General features: G+C 52.0%; 1 protein-coding gene across 4 annotated transcripts in view; it reads right to left on the bottom strand.

Moving 5' to 3' along the window:
• SARNP (SAP domain containing ribonucleoprotein) overlaps nucleotides 1-14,332 on the bottom strand; it is a 543,793-nt gene that overhangs the window by 267,601 nt on the left and 261,860 nt on the right. For all 4 annotated transcript variants that reach the window (XM_085600267.1, XM_085600265.1, XM_085600266.1 and 1 more), the window contains exon 7: nucleotides 13,317-13,345. In XM_085600267.1, the coding sequence (XP_085456393.1) occupies nucleotides 13,317-13,345 (29 nt within the window). The remainder of the gene's footprint in view (nucleotides 1-13,316; nucleotides 13,346-14,332) is intronic.

Below are 14,332 nucleotides of genomic sequence, written 5' to 3'. Positions count from 1 at the left end.
TCAAGTTACTTACCTTCAGTAACAATGTATTTGTAAGAAACATAAATCAGTTATAGATTCCTTACCTTAGAATTACCCCCAGGCGCCAGACTGGATCCGAAGAATTTTTTCTGTAGCAGTACCCCTGTACGTCCGTCATCGACATCGTGGTCGTCGGGATGACGTCGCGGTGTCTACTTAGATGCCGCCCCTGCGTGCTGACGTCAGTTCTGACACGACGTTCCACGCCAGAAGCGCAGAGCAATGCAAGACACTAACCACTGGTGCACAAAACTAGGGCCCTGGAAGGGAGTCCCTATCCCTGGAAGTCAGTTCCCAGAACCGGGAGGATGGGTGGGGCGGCAAGGAATCTATAACTAATGTATGTCTCTTACAGATGCATCATTATCGAAGGTAAGTAACTTGTTCATCTGAAAGAGACATACATTAGTTGTAGATTCCTTACCTTAGAATAGATACCCCAGCAATTGCCAACCCCGGAGGTGAGTCTGTGAACTAAGTTCACAGCAGAAAGTCCGGGAAAACAGAACGGCCAAAAAAGTTGTCTCTCTGGATTTGGCTGTCTAGGCAGTTATGTTTTGTGAAAGTGTGCAGGGATGCCCACGTGGCTGCTTGGCAGATGTCAATCAACGGAACTCCACGTCCCAAAGCAGTAGAGGCTGCCGTCGCCCTGGTAGAATGGGTGCGCAGCCCTACTGGAGGTTCCTTTTTCGCCAAAGAATAGCAGATTGTGATGCATAGGACAACCCATCGAGAGATAGTACGGTTTTGCACGGCCCGACCTTTCTTGGCGCCCACATAACCCATGAAGAGTGGATAGTCCACCCAGAAATCTTTAGTGCAGTCAAGGTAGAAGGATAGCGCGCATTGGGTCCAGACGGTGGAGTCTCTCCTCCTCTATGGAAGGGTGCGGAGACGGGCAATGTGATGGGCTGACCTATGTGGAAAGAGGTAACCACTTTGGGCAGAAAACAGGGCCTAGTATGAAGAACCACTTTGTCTGGATGAACTGCAAGAAAAGGAGGCTTGGAGGAAAGAGCATGAAGTTCACTCACCCTGCGAACAGATGTGATGGCAAGCAGGAAGGTGGTCTTCAAGGTAAGAAGATGAAGAGGACAATTATGTAGTGGCTCGAAGGGAGCATACATAAGGAAAGTAAGAACAAGATTCAAGTCCCACTGGGGCATTACGACAGGAGAGGGAGGAAAGAGATGAGTAATGCCACTCAAACACTTGAAAAGAGAAGGCTGATCAAGAAGGCCCAGAAAGGCAGAGATGGCCAAGAGGTAGCCTTTAAGAGTGCCCAGAGCCCTGCTGGGCCAAAGACTGAATGAAGAAGAGAACCTCTGAAAGAGGGGCAGAAAGGCTATCCACAGCCTTTGGTTTGCACCATGCCACAAATTTGTTCCCTCTACAGGCGTCTACCATTTTAGTGGAGAGATGCCTGGTTGCCAAAATGACATTAAAGACTTCGAAAGGAAGGTCAAAAGTTGTCTACTGTCGCCACTCAATCTCCACGCATGGAGGTGAAGGCTGGACAGGTTCGGGTGGAGGACCGTCCCCTGCTGCTGCGACAGAAGATCCTCCTGTAGAGGCAGTCTGATCGGAGGATCGATGGCCATGCTCAGGAGCTCGGGGTACCAGACTCTTCGTGCCCAGTCTGGATCCACAAGAATAACTTGGGCCCGGACGCGCTTGACATTCTTCTTTAGCAGTCTGGGCAGAAGTGGTACAGGGGGAAAGGCGTAAAGGAGGCTGCAATTCCACTCGTGAAGAAAAACGTCGCCAAGTGAGTCCCACCTTGGAAACTCCAACGCGCAGAACTGCTGACATTGCACATTCTCTTCGGTGGCGAACAGATCTAACCAAGGCTCTCCCCACTGCCAAAAGAGACCTTGCACCACCTCCGAGTGAAGACGCCATTCGTGATCCATCATGCACCGGCGGCTAAGTTTGTCCGCCCTGGTGTTCAAGGAACCTGCCAGGTGTTGAACCAACAGGGATATGCCCTGATGTTCCAGCCATGTCCGGAGGCGAAGAGCCTCTTGACATAGGGTCCACGACCCCACCCGCTCTGTTTGTTGCAGTACCATATGGCGGTGGTGTTGTCTGTGAACATTGTCTGTGAACACATGCACTACTCTTCCTTTGACAGAAGGAAGGTATGCCTTCAGTGAAAGACTGATCGTCCAGAGCTCCAAAAGGTTGATGCGGAGACCAGAGACTCCTGATCTCTGCCTCTCCCATGTCGCCGCCCCATCCCAGGAGTGACGCTTTGGTCACTACTATGAACTCTGGTTGGGGAAGTGAGAGGGATCTGCCACTGACCCAATCCTGGTTCGTGAGTCACCACTGCAATTGACGCGCAGTCCCCCTGAGATCTGGACAACATCAGAAAGATTCCCCTGATGCTGTGCCCACTGGAACTTCAGGTCTTACTGCAGTGCCAGCATAGGCCACCTGGCATGATCCACAAGCAGGATGCAAGAGGCCATGGAGCTCAGCAGCCTCAGGGTCATTCTCACCTAAATCCGGGATAGAGGTTGAAACGTCGGTATCATAGCCCGAATATCCCGGACTTGCTGCTCGGGAGGATAAGCCCAAACTGCGCTGTATCCAGAACTGCTTCGATGAAAACGTGCTTCTGAGAGGGAATCAGGTGTGATTTTAGCACGTTGATAGTGACCCCAGCGAATGCAGGAGGTCCGCCGTAGTCTGGAGGTGGGAGACGACAGCCTGGGGCAATCTCGCCTTCAACAGCCAGTCGTCGACATAGGGGAAGACTGGAACGCCTTATCTGTGCAGATGAGCTGAGGGGCCCCCCCTAGCGGCATGGGTAGGCGCAGTCAAAAAATGGGGTAAGGCGCAGGAAACATTACTCAGAACGGAGGAAGCCCAAGGGATACGCAAACACCCGATCTCCCTGTCATGGGCCATGTTAATGCATTCCTTTGCGCACGAAACAACAGCTGTGGCGGGCCCACAAGCGATCGATCCCCCAGCCGCGAGCCAGGAGCCCACCCAGGGAGACACACGAGAAGACTGGGCGCCCGGTGGGTCGCGGTCGTAGATAACATCTATCTCGCTACCACACTTCCATATAGGCGGTAACTGGCACCCCCGCATCCCCCTCCTCATCCGACTATTCTCCCCCCATCCCCGCGCCTGCGAAAACCCCGACATCATCCCACGCGATGGTCCAGCGCTCAGGCACAAAACTACTGTTGCTCACTTTCTGCGGCATAGTGCAACTCCCCCCCCCCAGTTTCTATGTCCCCAGTTGGTTGAAGGTTAACTCATGGCTGCAACCCCATAGCTTGATGATACACCTCACAGGGGAACAGGCACACTACATGGCTCTTATGCGGCGCAGTGACCGCCATGCGCATTGGTGGGGCATGCCCAGACGCAGACCCCGGACGTCTGTCTGCAGCTTACAAAGAGTAGCATCACGCAACCCCACGGGTCCACGAGCTCGGGGGCCCACCTGGGCTGTGGCTGGGCGCTCCTGCCTTGTGTAGTTATGCACCAATAGTAACTCCAAATGTGCCTCTGTATGTAATGTTTATGCAAATGCCAATAAAAAAAGAATTTTCAAAACAAATCTGTGCAGATGAGCTGCGACCACCGCCATTACTTTTGAGAACACCCGAGGGGCACTTGTAAGGCCAAAAGGGAGCATGGTAAACTGAATATGCTCGTGACCTACCATGAACCGTAGGTAACGCCTGTGGGCTGGCAGGACGGGGATGTGGAAATAGGTGTCCTGCAAATCCACAGCTACCATCCAGTCTTCGGGATCAAGGGCAGACAGGACCTGAGCCAACGTGAGCATTTTGAACTTCTCCTTCCAAAGGAAGCAGTTGAGGGCTTTTAAGTCTAAGATAGGACGCAAGCCTTTGTCCTTTTTTATTTATTTTGTTTTTTTTTAAGAAGAAACCTTTATTACACATTAAAAAGATACAAACAAGGGCCTACAACCACAAGGGCCGGCCGCTAGAAAGCTCGGGAGCCAGCAAGGCAACTCCACACATTCAAATGAGCCAGAAGCAAAAGCTCCCTAAAGTTCGAAAGCACATATAACAGGCCGCGGCCATAGTCCAAGGGCAATCAAAAAGGACGGTTTCATATTTTCTAAAAAAAAAAAAAAAAAAAAAAAAAGGACAAAAACCAACAATAACACACAAACAAGGCAATGAGAGTCCGAAATAGCAGCGTGCGCTCCCCAGGACGGGGGAAGATCCACATTATCTGGAATAACTCTTGACAGGAGGTGGTAGTGGGGGGCGGCGGAGAAGAGGACAAAGCATGCACAATTACATAGAATGTGCGGCTAGGGGGACAAAGCGACGTCGACCTCTCGCGGCAGAGGCGGAGCGCAGATATTCCCACGATATGAATTCCATGGTCCCCACACCTTAGTCCACCTCCCAGGCTTGCCTCTCGCCACATACAGTCTTCTCCCTGAACATACACCAATCCATATTCTCCTTCCATACCGAAATCGTAGGCGGCCTCGGGGAACCCCACAACTGTGCGATATTGCGCTTAGCCACCATGCACCCCAAAGTCACCCACTGCGTCTGCGCCGCATTATAGTCATTTGGTTCCCAGACATTCAGCAAACACCTCCTGGCCTCTGGTAACAAAGCGACATGCGTGACTTCCTCCATTACAGTATGTACCCCGTTCCAAAATCGTACGACCTCCGAACATTCCCATAGGATATGAAGAAAGGTACCCAACAAGCCACAGCCACGCTTACACAGTCCATCCCTCGAATAACCCATACGTATCAAACCAGGCCCTCTGACATACACTCTATGGAGTATCTTCAGCTGCACAAATCTAAGGCGGGCCGGGATCGCCACCTCTTTCGGGGAGGCCACCGCCGATACCCAATCCTCATCGTCCAGTTCCAATCCGTCGGCCGTCCACGCCTCCCGCAGATGGGTCAGCAAGTCCGTACGATCATTAATAAGTTTTTTATAGATCAGGGAAATAGTGCTGTCGGGCACATAGCCGTCTAACACCCTATCTTCCAACGGGGAATATTCTGGGATAGCAGCAACATCCGGAAAAACCGAACACAGCGCATGGTGGACCTGTGCATATCGGAAGTACTCCCTATCATTTAATTTGTATTCAGTTTTGAGCATTTCAAACGTTTTAAAGGACCCTTTCGCCCAGAGGTCACCCACCTTACTTATACCAATCATATCCCATTTCTCAAAGCCTTTCGTTTTCCACAGACAACCCAAGCGCTGGGAGGCATACAACGGCGTCGCTCGAGTCAAGCGATCCCTCCACCCCATCGCAGCATTCGCCGCATGCCACACGCGTACCGCAACTTGCGTTGGTCCTGTCAACCGTGCATCCGGAGTCGCCGAATACAGTGCCCTATTGTAATCCCCGCCCGGAAGTAATAACTTATCCATCTCGAAGGACGGATTCAAAGCAGGACCGTATATCCCGTGGTTCACCGCCGCCAATTGAGACGCCCAATAGTATCTTTTAATATCGGGGAGGGCAACACCCCCATCATACCAAGGGAGTGTCAACTTGGCGAGAGCGATCCTCGGTCGCCCGTCCCAAAACAGTTGGCGCTGAAGACCCTCCACCTCATGGAAGTAACGGGCCGGCACGACATCTAGCGTATTTTGTAAAGCGTACAAAAAGCGAGGCAGCGACATCATTTTAAACAATGCCGCCCGTCCGAGCGGCGAGAGCGGAAGCCGTCGCCACCTCGCGACGTCGGCCTTCAATCGCTGGAGTGGAGGGAGAAGGTTTCGCTCATAGCGGATCGCGGGGTCCAGTGATATGAAGATTCCCAAATATTTGAACCCAAATGTAGCAATCTGAATAGGGCACCCCCGCGGCAGGAGGGGGGCCTCGCCCGAGAGGACGTAAACACATGACTTGGCCCAGTTGATAACCAGGCCAGAATTACGACCGAAGGAATTCAATACGTCCACCAATACAATTAGCGACTGTCGAGGAGAGGTGAGATACAGAAGAATGTCATCCGCATAAAGGGAGACACGGTCCTCAAATTCCGGCGTCCATCTAATGCCCCGCAACGACGGCTCCCAACGCAACCAGGCAGCGAGAGGTTCCAAAGAAAGTGCGAAGAGAAGGGGCGACAACGGACAGCCCTGTCGCGTACCTCTCCCCAGCGCGAAGGGGGCCGACGCCCTACCATTCACCACAACCTGCGCCAATGGGTCAGTGTATAGCAATTTTACCCACCCAATGAATTCAGGGCCAAACCCAAATTTAGCTAACGCAGCCCAAATATACGGCCACTCTAAAGTATCGAACGCCATGGTAGCGTCCAAAGACGCCAAGATGGCCGGCTCACGCATAAACTCCGCTCTAGCAAGCACGCCATGCAACCGCCTCACGTTCAGGGCGGTATTACGATGAGGTATAAAACCGGACTGGTCCTGATGAATCAAGTCGCCCACGACCCGAACCAGACGATTGGCCAATACCTTAGCCAGAATTTTGGGTTCCGCGTTCAACAACGAGATAGGCCTGTAGGAGGCACAGCAGTCTCGCGGCTTCCCTTCTTTATGTATCACAACTATGGTAGCGAGACGTTGGTCAAGGGGGAGGGAGCCCGCCGCCCGTGCAGCGAGGAACATGTCACGGAGATATGGTGCTATCTTATCTGGACGCAACTTATATAGTTCAATGGGGAGACCATTGGGACCCATGGCCTTACCAGAAGCGATCGAGCGAATGGCCAGAGCAATCTCATCCTGCGACAACTTCACCTCCATCAGTATGCTATCAGCCTCCGAGAGGGACGGCAATGCAATATCTCTAAGTAACAGATGAGAGTCCTCCTCCGAGCACCCAGAGACCGGAGAGTATACCCCACGGAAGTAATCCGCGAAGCAGTCAACAATTTTTACCGGGTCAGTCACACACACGCCATCCACTCTCTCCACAACCGGCACCACTCTACTCGCTCTCTCCTTCCTGTCCAACCAAGCAATCAACTTTCTGGCCTTATCTCCCACATCATACAGTCGTCCTTGTTGCTCTCTACTCATCCTTTTAGCAGCATCCGTGACCAGCGCTCTATAATCTGACTGTTTAAGGCTGAGAACGTGCAATTTCTCATCCGTGACACCCCGCTCCAAATCCCCCTCCATCTCAGCTATGTCAGTTTCCAGGCGGACCACCTCTTCCCTCCCGCACCTCCTAGCATGGGAAATAAGACACAAGGCATGCCCCCGGATCACCGTTTTATAACCTTCCCATAGGGAGACAGCAGACAACACTGACTCTACATTATCATTGAAGTAGTGATCAATGGACTTAACCAGTTCAGCGCGAACATCAGGGTTACGTAAATACCAGGGGTTAATTGGCGCTACTCTTCCCTCTGCCCCAGGAACAACCTCCATCTGCAACAATAGGGGGGAATGGTCAGAAATACCTCGGGCCAAATGACGCACGTCCCCGATCATTCCAGCCTGGAACGCTGGCATAAGTATATAATCAAGTCTCGAGAGACTCCCGTGGGCCCCCGAGTGGAAGGTGTATTGTGCCTGTCCCGGGTGCATCAGTCTCCAGCAATCTATAAGTCCTAAAGTATCTAGAAAGCCACCCAGCCAGGCCTGGGCTCTAGGGAGATCCTGGGGGGGTGACGGTCCTCCATACCGGATACAACAGCGTTAAAATCACCCCCTAACACCAGAACCCCCCCAGGGAGTCCCAGGACCAAACGCCCCAAATCCGCAAATGTAGCCGTCTGCAATCCCGGTGGCACATAAACAGCAACGAGCGAAACAGTTCTACCCTCCCATCTCCCCACCAATGCTGCATATCGCCCTTTATCATCGTGGAGCACCTCGTCCACCTCCAACGGGAGAGAGGCCCTGACCAAGATACCCACTCCCCTAGAGCCAGAAGTGAAACCAGAGTGAACAGCAAGGCGATAGCCCCGCCTATTCAGGGCATGGAAGGAGTTCCCAATCAGATGTGTCTCCTGCAGGAAAACAATGTCGGGCGAGATCCGTTTCAAAAACTGCAACACCACCCGCGCTTGATCCTATCCCCCAGTCCATTCACATTCCACGAAAGTATTCTCAATCCCTTACCCCCCACCCCGCTCCCGTGCATGATGCCCACATCCCGGAGAACACAACCAGGACAAATCAGCAGCTAACCTCACATTGCCTTGTGAACCAAACAAACATTCCCCAACTCCCCCCCTCCCCACCAACCTTCCCGTTACAACTCCCCCCACCCTGCACCTCTGCGTGAGCCCATATAGCCCCCCCAACTTGCAGTGTGCCTTTCGCCCTAACATTAACTACGCTACAAAAAGAAAACCCCCAGAGGAGGAAAGAGCCTCACTGAGCACCCCACAACCCCCGGGCATTGAAGGATAAGGCGCTGAATAGAAACACCAAACCAAAACATGGAAGTGCCATCACAATAGTCAGTCACCAGGAACCAAAAGTCTACTCCTGTTCAGCCGAGCCCACTCCGTTCCCTTCGGTCTGTCCCTCTCGACGTCGTTGCTGAGGCAGGGTATCAAGCCAATCTACAACCTCCTCCGGCCGATCAAAGAAGTGCGTCCGATCCGCAAACTCAACCCGCAACCTGGCCGGAAAGAGCATCGCATATTTCAGGTCCATGTCAGTCGCCGTTTGACACCCATAAACTCCTGTCGCTGCTTTTGGACCAATTGTGTGAAGTCCGGGTAGAAACTTATATGAGTGTTCTCGAACTTCGTCGGCCCACTCACCCTCGAGGCCTGCAGTATAGCATCCCTGTCCCTGAAATGAAAAAATCTGGCGATGATGGGCCTTGGGGGGAGCGCCCGGTTTGGGCTTACCACCCGGAACTCTATGGGCCCGCTCAACCGCAAAGAATTTACTCAAGCCTTTGGGTGCAAGATGGTTGATCACAAGGTCTTCCACAAAGAGGTCAGCTGCAGGGACCTCCGATTTCTCCGGCACCCCGATTATGCGCACATTATTCCGCCGAGCCCTACTTTCAAAATCCTCCAGTCGACGGACAGACAAAGCAGTGGACGGCCGCAGATTACGGACCTCGGCTTGCAGGTCAGACACGTCCGTTACCAGACTCGACGTCGTCAGACCCAAGGATTTGACCTTTTCATTCGTTTGTGAAAGGTCCGCTCTGACTAATTTAACATCGATCAAAACTGTGTCCAATTTATGGGCCAATGTATCGAATCGCTGGCCGACCGCCGCTTTCATCTCCTCAATGGCACCCATGACGTCCTGCAATGTTAACTCCGTTGACGATCCCGGGCCATCCTTGGGTCTCTCCGGCGACTTATGCGGGCCAACAGGGGAACCTCTCGACTGGGTATAGCGGTCCATGTTGTTAGCTTGGGTATGAGCTCCCCGCCTAGTCGTCTTGGATTTTTGCTTATCTCCGTCCAATCTAGCCGCCATTGTCTGATGGTCGTCAAGGGTGTCGGCCACCAACACGATGAGCGATCACCGGAGAACCAATCTAGGAAGCCTCGGAGACCCCGAGGGGTAGTCCCAGCTAGTGTCCAAGAGCAGGAAGCTTACCCAATCGTCCCACTATAAATGTGTGCTGACAATCCAAGGCCCCTCAGTTTCAGCGAGGAGACCCGAAACCGAAAGTGAAAGTTGGGGGTGCGCACCGGCCCAAGTCCTGCATGCCGTTGTTGTTCACTTTCTGCCCGGGCACCATGCCAACTCGAGTCCGGGGCAAGGTCCGGAGTGGGCCGCCAACTTGAAATCGATACTATTCCGGCTCCCGATGTCCGATTTGAATTTGGACAGCAGGTATCACCTCCACGTAGGTTCGCCCGTCGATAGAATCAGGATAAATTCAGGATAGACGTGGGAGGTTGTGGAGGCCCTCGGGAGCCCTGTGCCTACGTGGCCATCTTGGTTGCGCGCTAGGCTCCTCGCCTTTGTCCTTCTTGGGTTCCAAAAAGTAGTGGGAGTAACAACCACGACCTACTTCTGGCACAGGGACCCTTTTCAATAGCTCCCTTGGCCAAGAGAACTGCAACTTCCTGGCGGAGGAGGGCCAAGTGATCCTCTGACATGCGATGGAGTGCTGGAGGCATGTAGGATGGGGTGGTCTCGAAGAGAAGGGAGTAGCTGCTTCGGACTATCTGCAAAACCCACCTGTCCGAAGTGATGTTTTGCCAGTGGGGGAGATTTTGGCAAATCCTGCCACCCACTGGCCTCTGGTGGCCCTGAAAGGTCGGACTAGGATGGTTTGGAGGGTGGTGCAGGGAGAGCATGGGTCGACTGGCTCGCCTGCAGGCCCCCAGACCTGCATCGCTGGGTCCCATGTCAGTGGCCACGCAGAAGCTGGGTAGCTTGCAAGGACCCGGTGGCCAGATTGGGTGGAACGTGGTGGGGCACCCCTTCCGTAGCTACAAAAGAGGTGAAAGGCGGACTGCGTGGGGCGAGAGGTTGTTGTTAGGCCCCAAGGACCTGGCTGTAGCCCTGGAATCCTTGAAGTGCTCGAGCGCTGAGTCCGCCTTGTCCCCAAACAGGCAACGGCCATCAAAGGGAATGTCCCAAATGTTGGATTGGACATCCCCAGAGAAATCAGACGTCCTCAACCAGGCATAGCGCCTCAAGGCCACAGACGTGGAAACCGTTTTGCCCAGAGAGTCGGCGGTATCCAGCCCACACCGAATGGTGAACTTTTCTGCATCTCGACCCTCTGATATTGCGCGGGTGAGAACGGCCTGGGCCTCCTCTGGGCACTATGGCAGCACTGGCGCAACCATATCCCACATCATATGGATATAACGGCCCAAGAGGCATGTGGTGTTCACCGACCGCAGCACTAAGTTGGCATTAGAAAACATCTTCTTCCCATGGTGGTCCAGCTTCTTGGAATCCCTATCTGGGGGAGCAGTAGGGAATGCATCCTTAGAAGATGAGGCTTGGACCACCAAGCTCTCGGGGGTTGGGTTTTGGGAGAGGAAAAGTTGGTCGCCTGGGGCCGGGCGGTGGCGTTGGGCAATCATCCTGTCCACAGGAGCACCTGGGCTGGGCTTGGACCAAGAGCCCAGAAGGAGATCGGTGAGGGCTTCATTAAAAGGCAGCAGGGGCTCCGAAGAGGCCGCTGCTAGTTGAAGTACCTCTGCCAGGAGGTTAGCCCTGACTGCCACCGTAGATAGCTCCAGGCCCAAGGCCTCAGCCGCCCTACGCAACACTACTGCGTATGTAGCTCCCTCCTCCTTAGCCACGGTAGGGGGGGGAAGAGCATGCCAAGGTCTGGGAAGGTGTCCAAACCACTGGCAGCACCCAGTTCCTCTTGCCTGTCCGGCTCTTCAAGCTGGTCAGCTAAAGGGTTTACAGACCTCGCCCAGTCCTCCTCACCCTCCTCTGGCTGCCACTCAGGGTGATAGGGAACACCAGGGATGAACAGCGGTACGAAAGTACCCTCTGGCGCCAGTACCGACTTCGAGCGACATCAGTCCGGCGCCGTGCCCAAGTCAGGAGTGAGGCTAGGGTCAACGCCGGTTGGGTACACAACCAACCTCAGGGGCATGGTCACTGGAAACTGTGCCAGGAAAGGTACCGTGGGGTCGACTGGCGTCGATCCAGGACTGGATCCTCAGGGGCGCTCTGGAGGCAGAGCCGCTGGCATCGAAGACCCAGGGCCCCCAGCCAAATCCGTGCGGCCCAAAGGCAGGTCGGTCGAGTCGGGCTGCCCAAAAATGCTATGAAGGGCTTCGAAGCTCGAAGCTGGGCAGGGGATGCTCTGGCTCCGTGAAAGGGAGGGAAGCGCAGAGCCGTCTCAGAAGCGGGCTCCGAATACGGAGCCGGAGAACGACGATGCTCCTGGTCCCGCGTCGCGTCAGCCGACGGATGAGGAGAAGGCGAAGAGCAACAGTGATTCTTCGCCGCCTTCTTGTGCTTTAAATTACCCAAGGAGTGCGAAGACTTCGATGACGAGTGGTGGAGGATCTGCGACCGGTCCCAAGACCTTCCACTCGACGGACACCTCGAACGACATGGAGCGGACTGCCAGGCCTCCAAGTGCTTTCGGGACCACTCCCGCAAAGACTTCGGATTCATGGCCCGGCAGTCGGAGCATGACTTCGGGTCGCGCTCCAAGCACCAAAGGCACACGAGGTACGGCTCCGTAACGGACAACAATTTATGATACGAGTCACAAGGCTTGAAGACCATCCAACGATGGGACATCCCTCGTGCTACCAGGAGTCGAAGATTCAAAAAGATGTCGACAAAAGTCAAAAAACGTTAGCCCAAAAAATGACTAAAGGGCAAGCTTCTCTCCTGATCTGCGCTGGCTGGCGTGGAAAAATAAAGAACCGACGTCAGCGCGCAGGGGCGACATCTAAGTAGACATCGCAACACCATCCCGGCGACGACATACACGGAGTCGACTGACGCCACCTACCGACACGCATGGGTACTTACTGCTACGGAAAAAATTCTCCGGATCCAGTCCGACTCCAGGGGGTAAGTCTAAGGTAAGGAATCTATAACTAATGGTCTCTTTCAGATAATTCTGTTTAATGTCTTGGTTGAATACACAAGTGCATAGTGGGTAGAAAACCTTATTGGTAAGGCTCAAGTCACTTCGCATTGGGTATCATTGGATGTCCATGTTTCCAGCAATGACAGCATTAGTTTTTGTGGTGCCCTTTTCTTCCATTCAGCTCCTTCCACACATAATTGTGTTTACCAATAAGTGTCTTAAACACTCAGTTTCTGTGTCATGAGTCACTACCAAGGCTTAATCCCTCCTCCATCTGACCTATGCATACCCACTCCGACACAATTTTCTTAATTGCCCCACCTTACGTGCGATGTGTATAACCTTTGTCCACATGGTTTTCTTTATTTTTCTTTAAATATTGATGTGCCCACAAAAGGAATACATGCAACACATTACAAAAATCAGGGCCCCACTTTCAACAGTATTTCAATGGTCACTGAATTCACATTTTCGCATCAAATGTCTTAAAAAGGCACTTTTGCACAGTTATTCTGCCCATTAAAAGAGGAACGGATCCTCTGCAATATTTAAGAAAACGGTAACCTCCCAACAAAACTTGAGAGAATGGCTTTAGGTGTAGATGGCCATCTTGCAGGAAATAAAAGTGAAACTTCAAGTGTTCAGAGGTAGAAACATCTATAAAAGGTTTTCGAGGTGGTGAATTTCTTTAGCAAGTACGGAATCAAGCACCAAATCTCTCTGAAGACTGCTAAAGTGGAGCACATTTTAACTAACAGAGTACTTCCCCCTCCAACATACAGTTTACTGCCCTCAGGGGTTTCTACTGTTACCTTTTGGTGAGGCAGATGATATTCCAAACCTGAATGGGGTGGAAAGAAAAGTCCGATTACATTCAATAAACTGCAGTTTATTAACTCTGGAGTAGCCTACATCACAAATTGAAGTGATGCACATGTTACAAATTACATGAAATACAGCGAGGCATGGCCCAAAAACAGTGTGTTTGTCTGCTTCATAAAACACTACAGAGATCTCAAAACTGTCAGTTCACAAAACACACATTAATGACAATGCCTCAACGGTGAAAATGGTAGCATTAAGGGTACATTTACATACTTCAGTTACCGCAAATGGTGAGAGGTTAAAACTGAGCAAGACTTAAAGGCATCATGGAAGAGAAAAGCACTGCCCAAAGTAAGGACTCAGGGTTGCATCTGTCAAGCAAAGGGGATGCCACTCTGACCAACATCACACAATGGTCCAAGCTCACAGTGAGAACATGCTCCATGACCTCAGAGAATGAAGCATGTACAGTGGACTCCAGGCTGTCTAAGAACAAGAGAATGTTCCAAGTACAAGGAATAACATCCACAACTTCACAGAATGTACCAAGCAAAAGGGAGCCCATCATCTCCACCATCAAAAAATGTATCAGGGGCATCAACCCAACAAAGAAAGGACATACAATCCAAACACATTTAAAGTATCAGGCAAAAGGGATAACATACTCACCAACAAACAGAACAAGCATTTGCAACGCAATAGGTCTCGCATTTACGCGAGTTTAAGCTATTGGCATTATAAATGACAATGCCTTTTAGTTACATGTTATAAACAAAACATAAATAAAAGTCATTGTCATTTACAATGCCAATAGCTAAAACTTGCTTAAATGCGAGACCTATTGCATTGCAAATGCTTGTTAAACGTGTTTGCATACATGGGAATGTACTGCATTTAACTTTTTGCTGTCAAATGATATTTCCTCGCATGAACACAGAATTAAAACCCTCCGTTCCCTAGATTCATTTACACGTGGTCTTTGGAATTTATTAGATGTTTCAAT

Source organism: Triturus cristatus, chromosome 4_2 (assembly GCF_964204655.1).
Source record: "Triturus cristatus chromosome 4_2, aTriCri1.1, whole genome shotgun sequence".
NCBI classification, from domain to species: Eukaryota; Metazoa; Chordata; class Amphibia; order Caudata; family Salamandridae; genus Triturus; species Triturus cristatus.
This window is presented reverse-complemented; position numbering and strand designations above follow the sequence as displayed.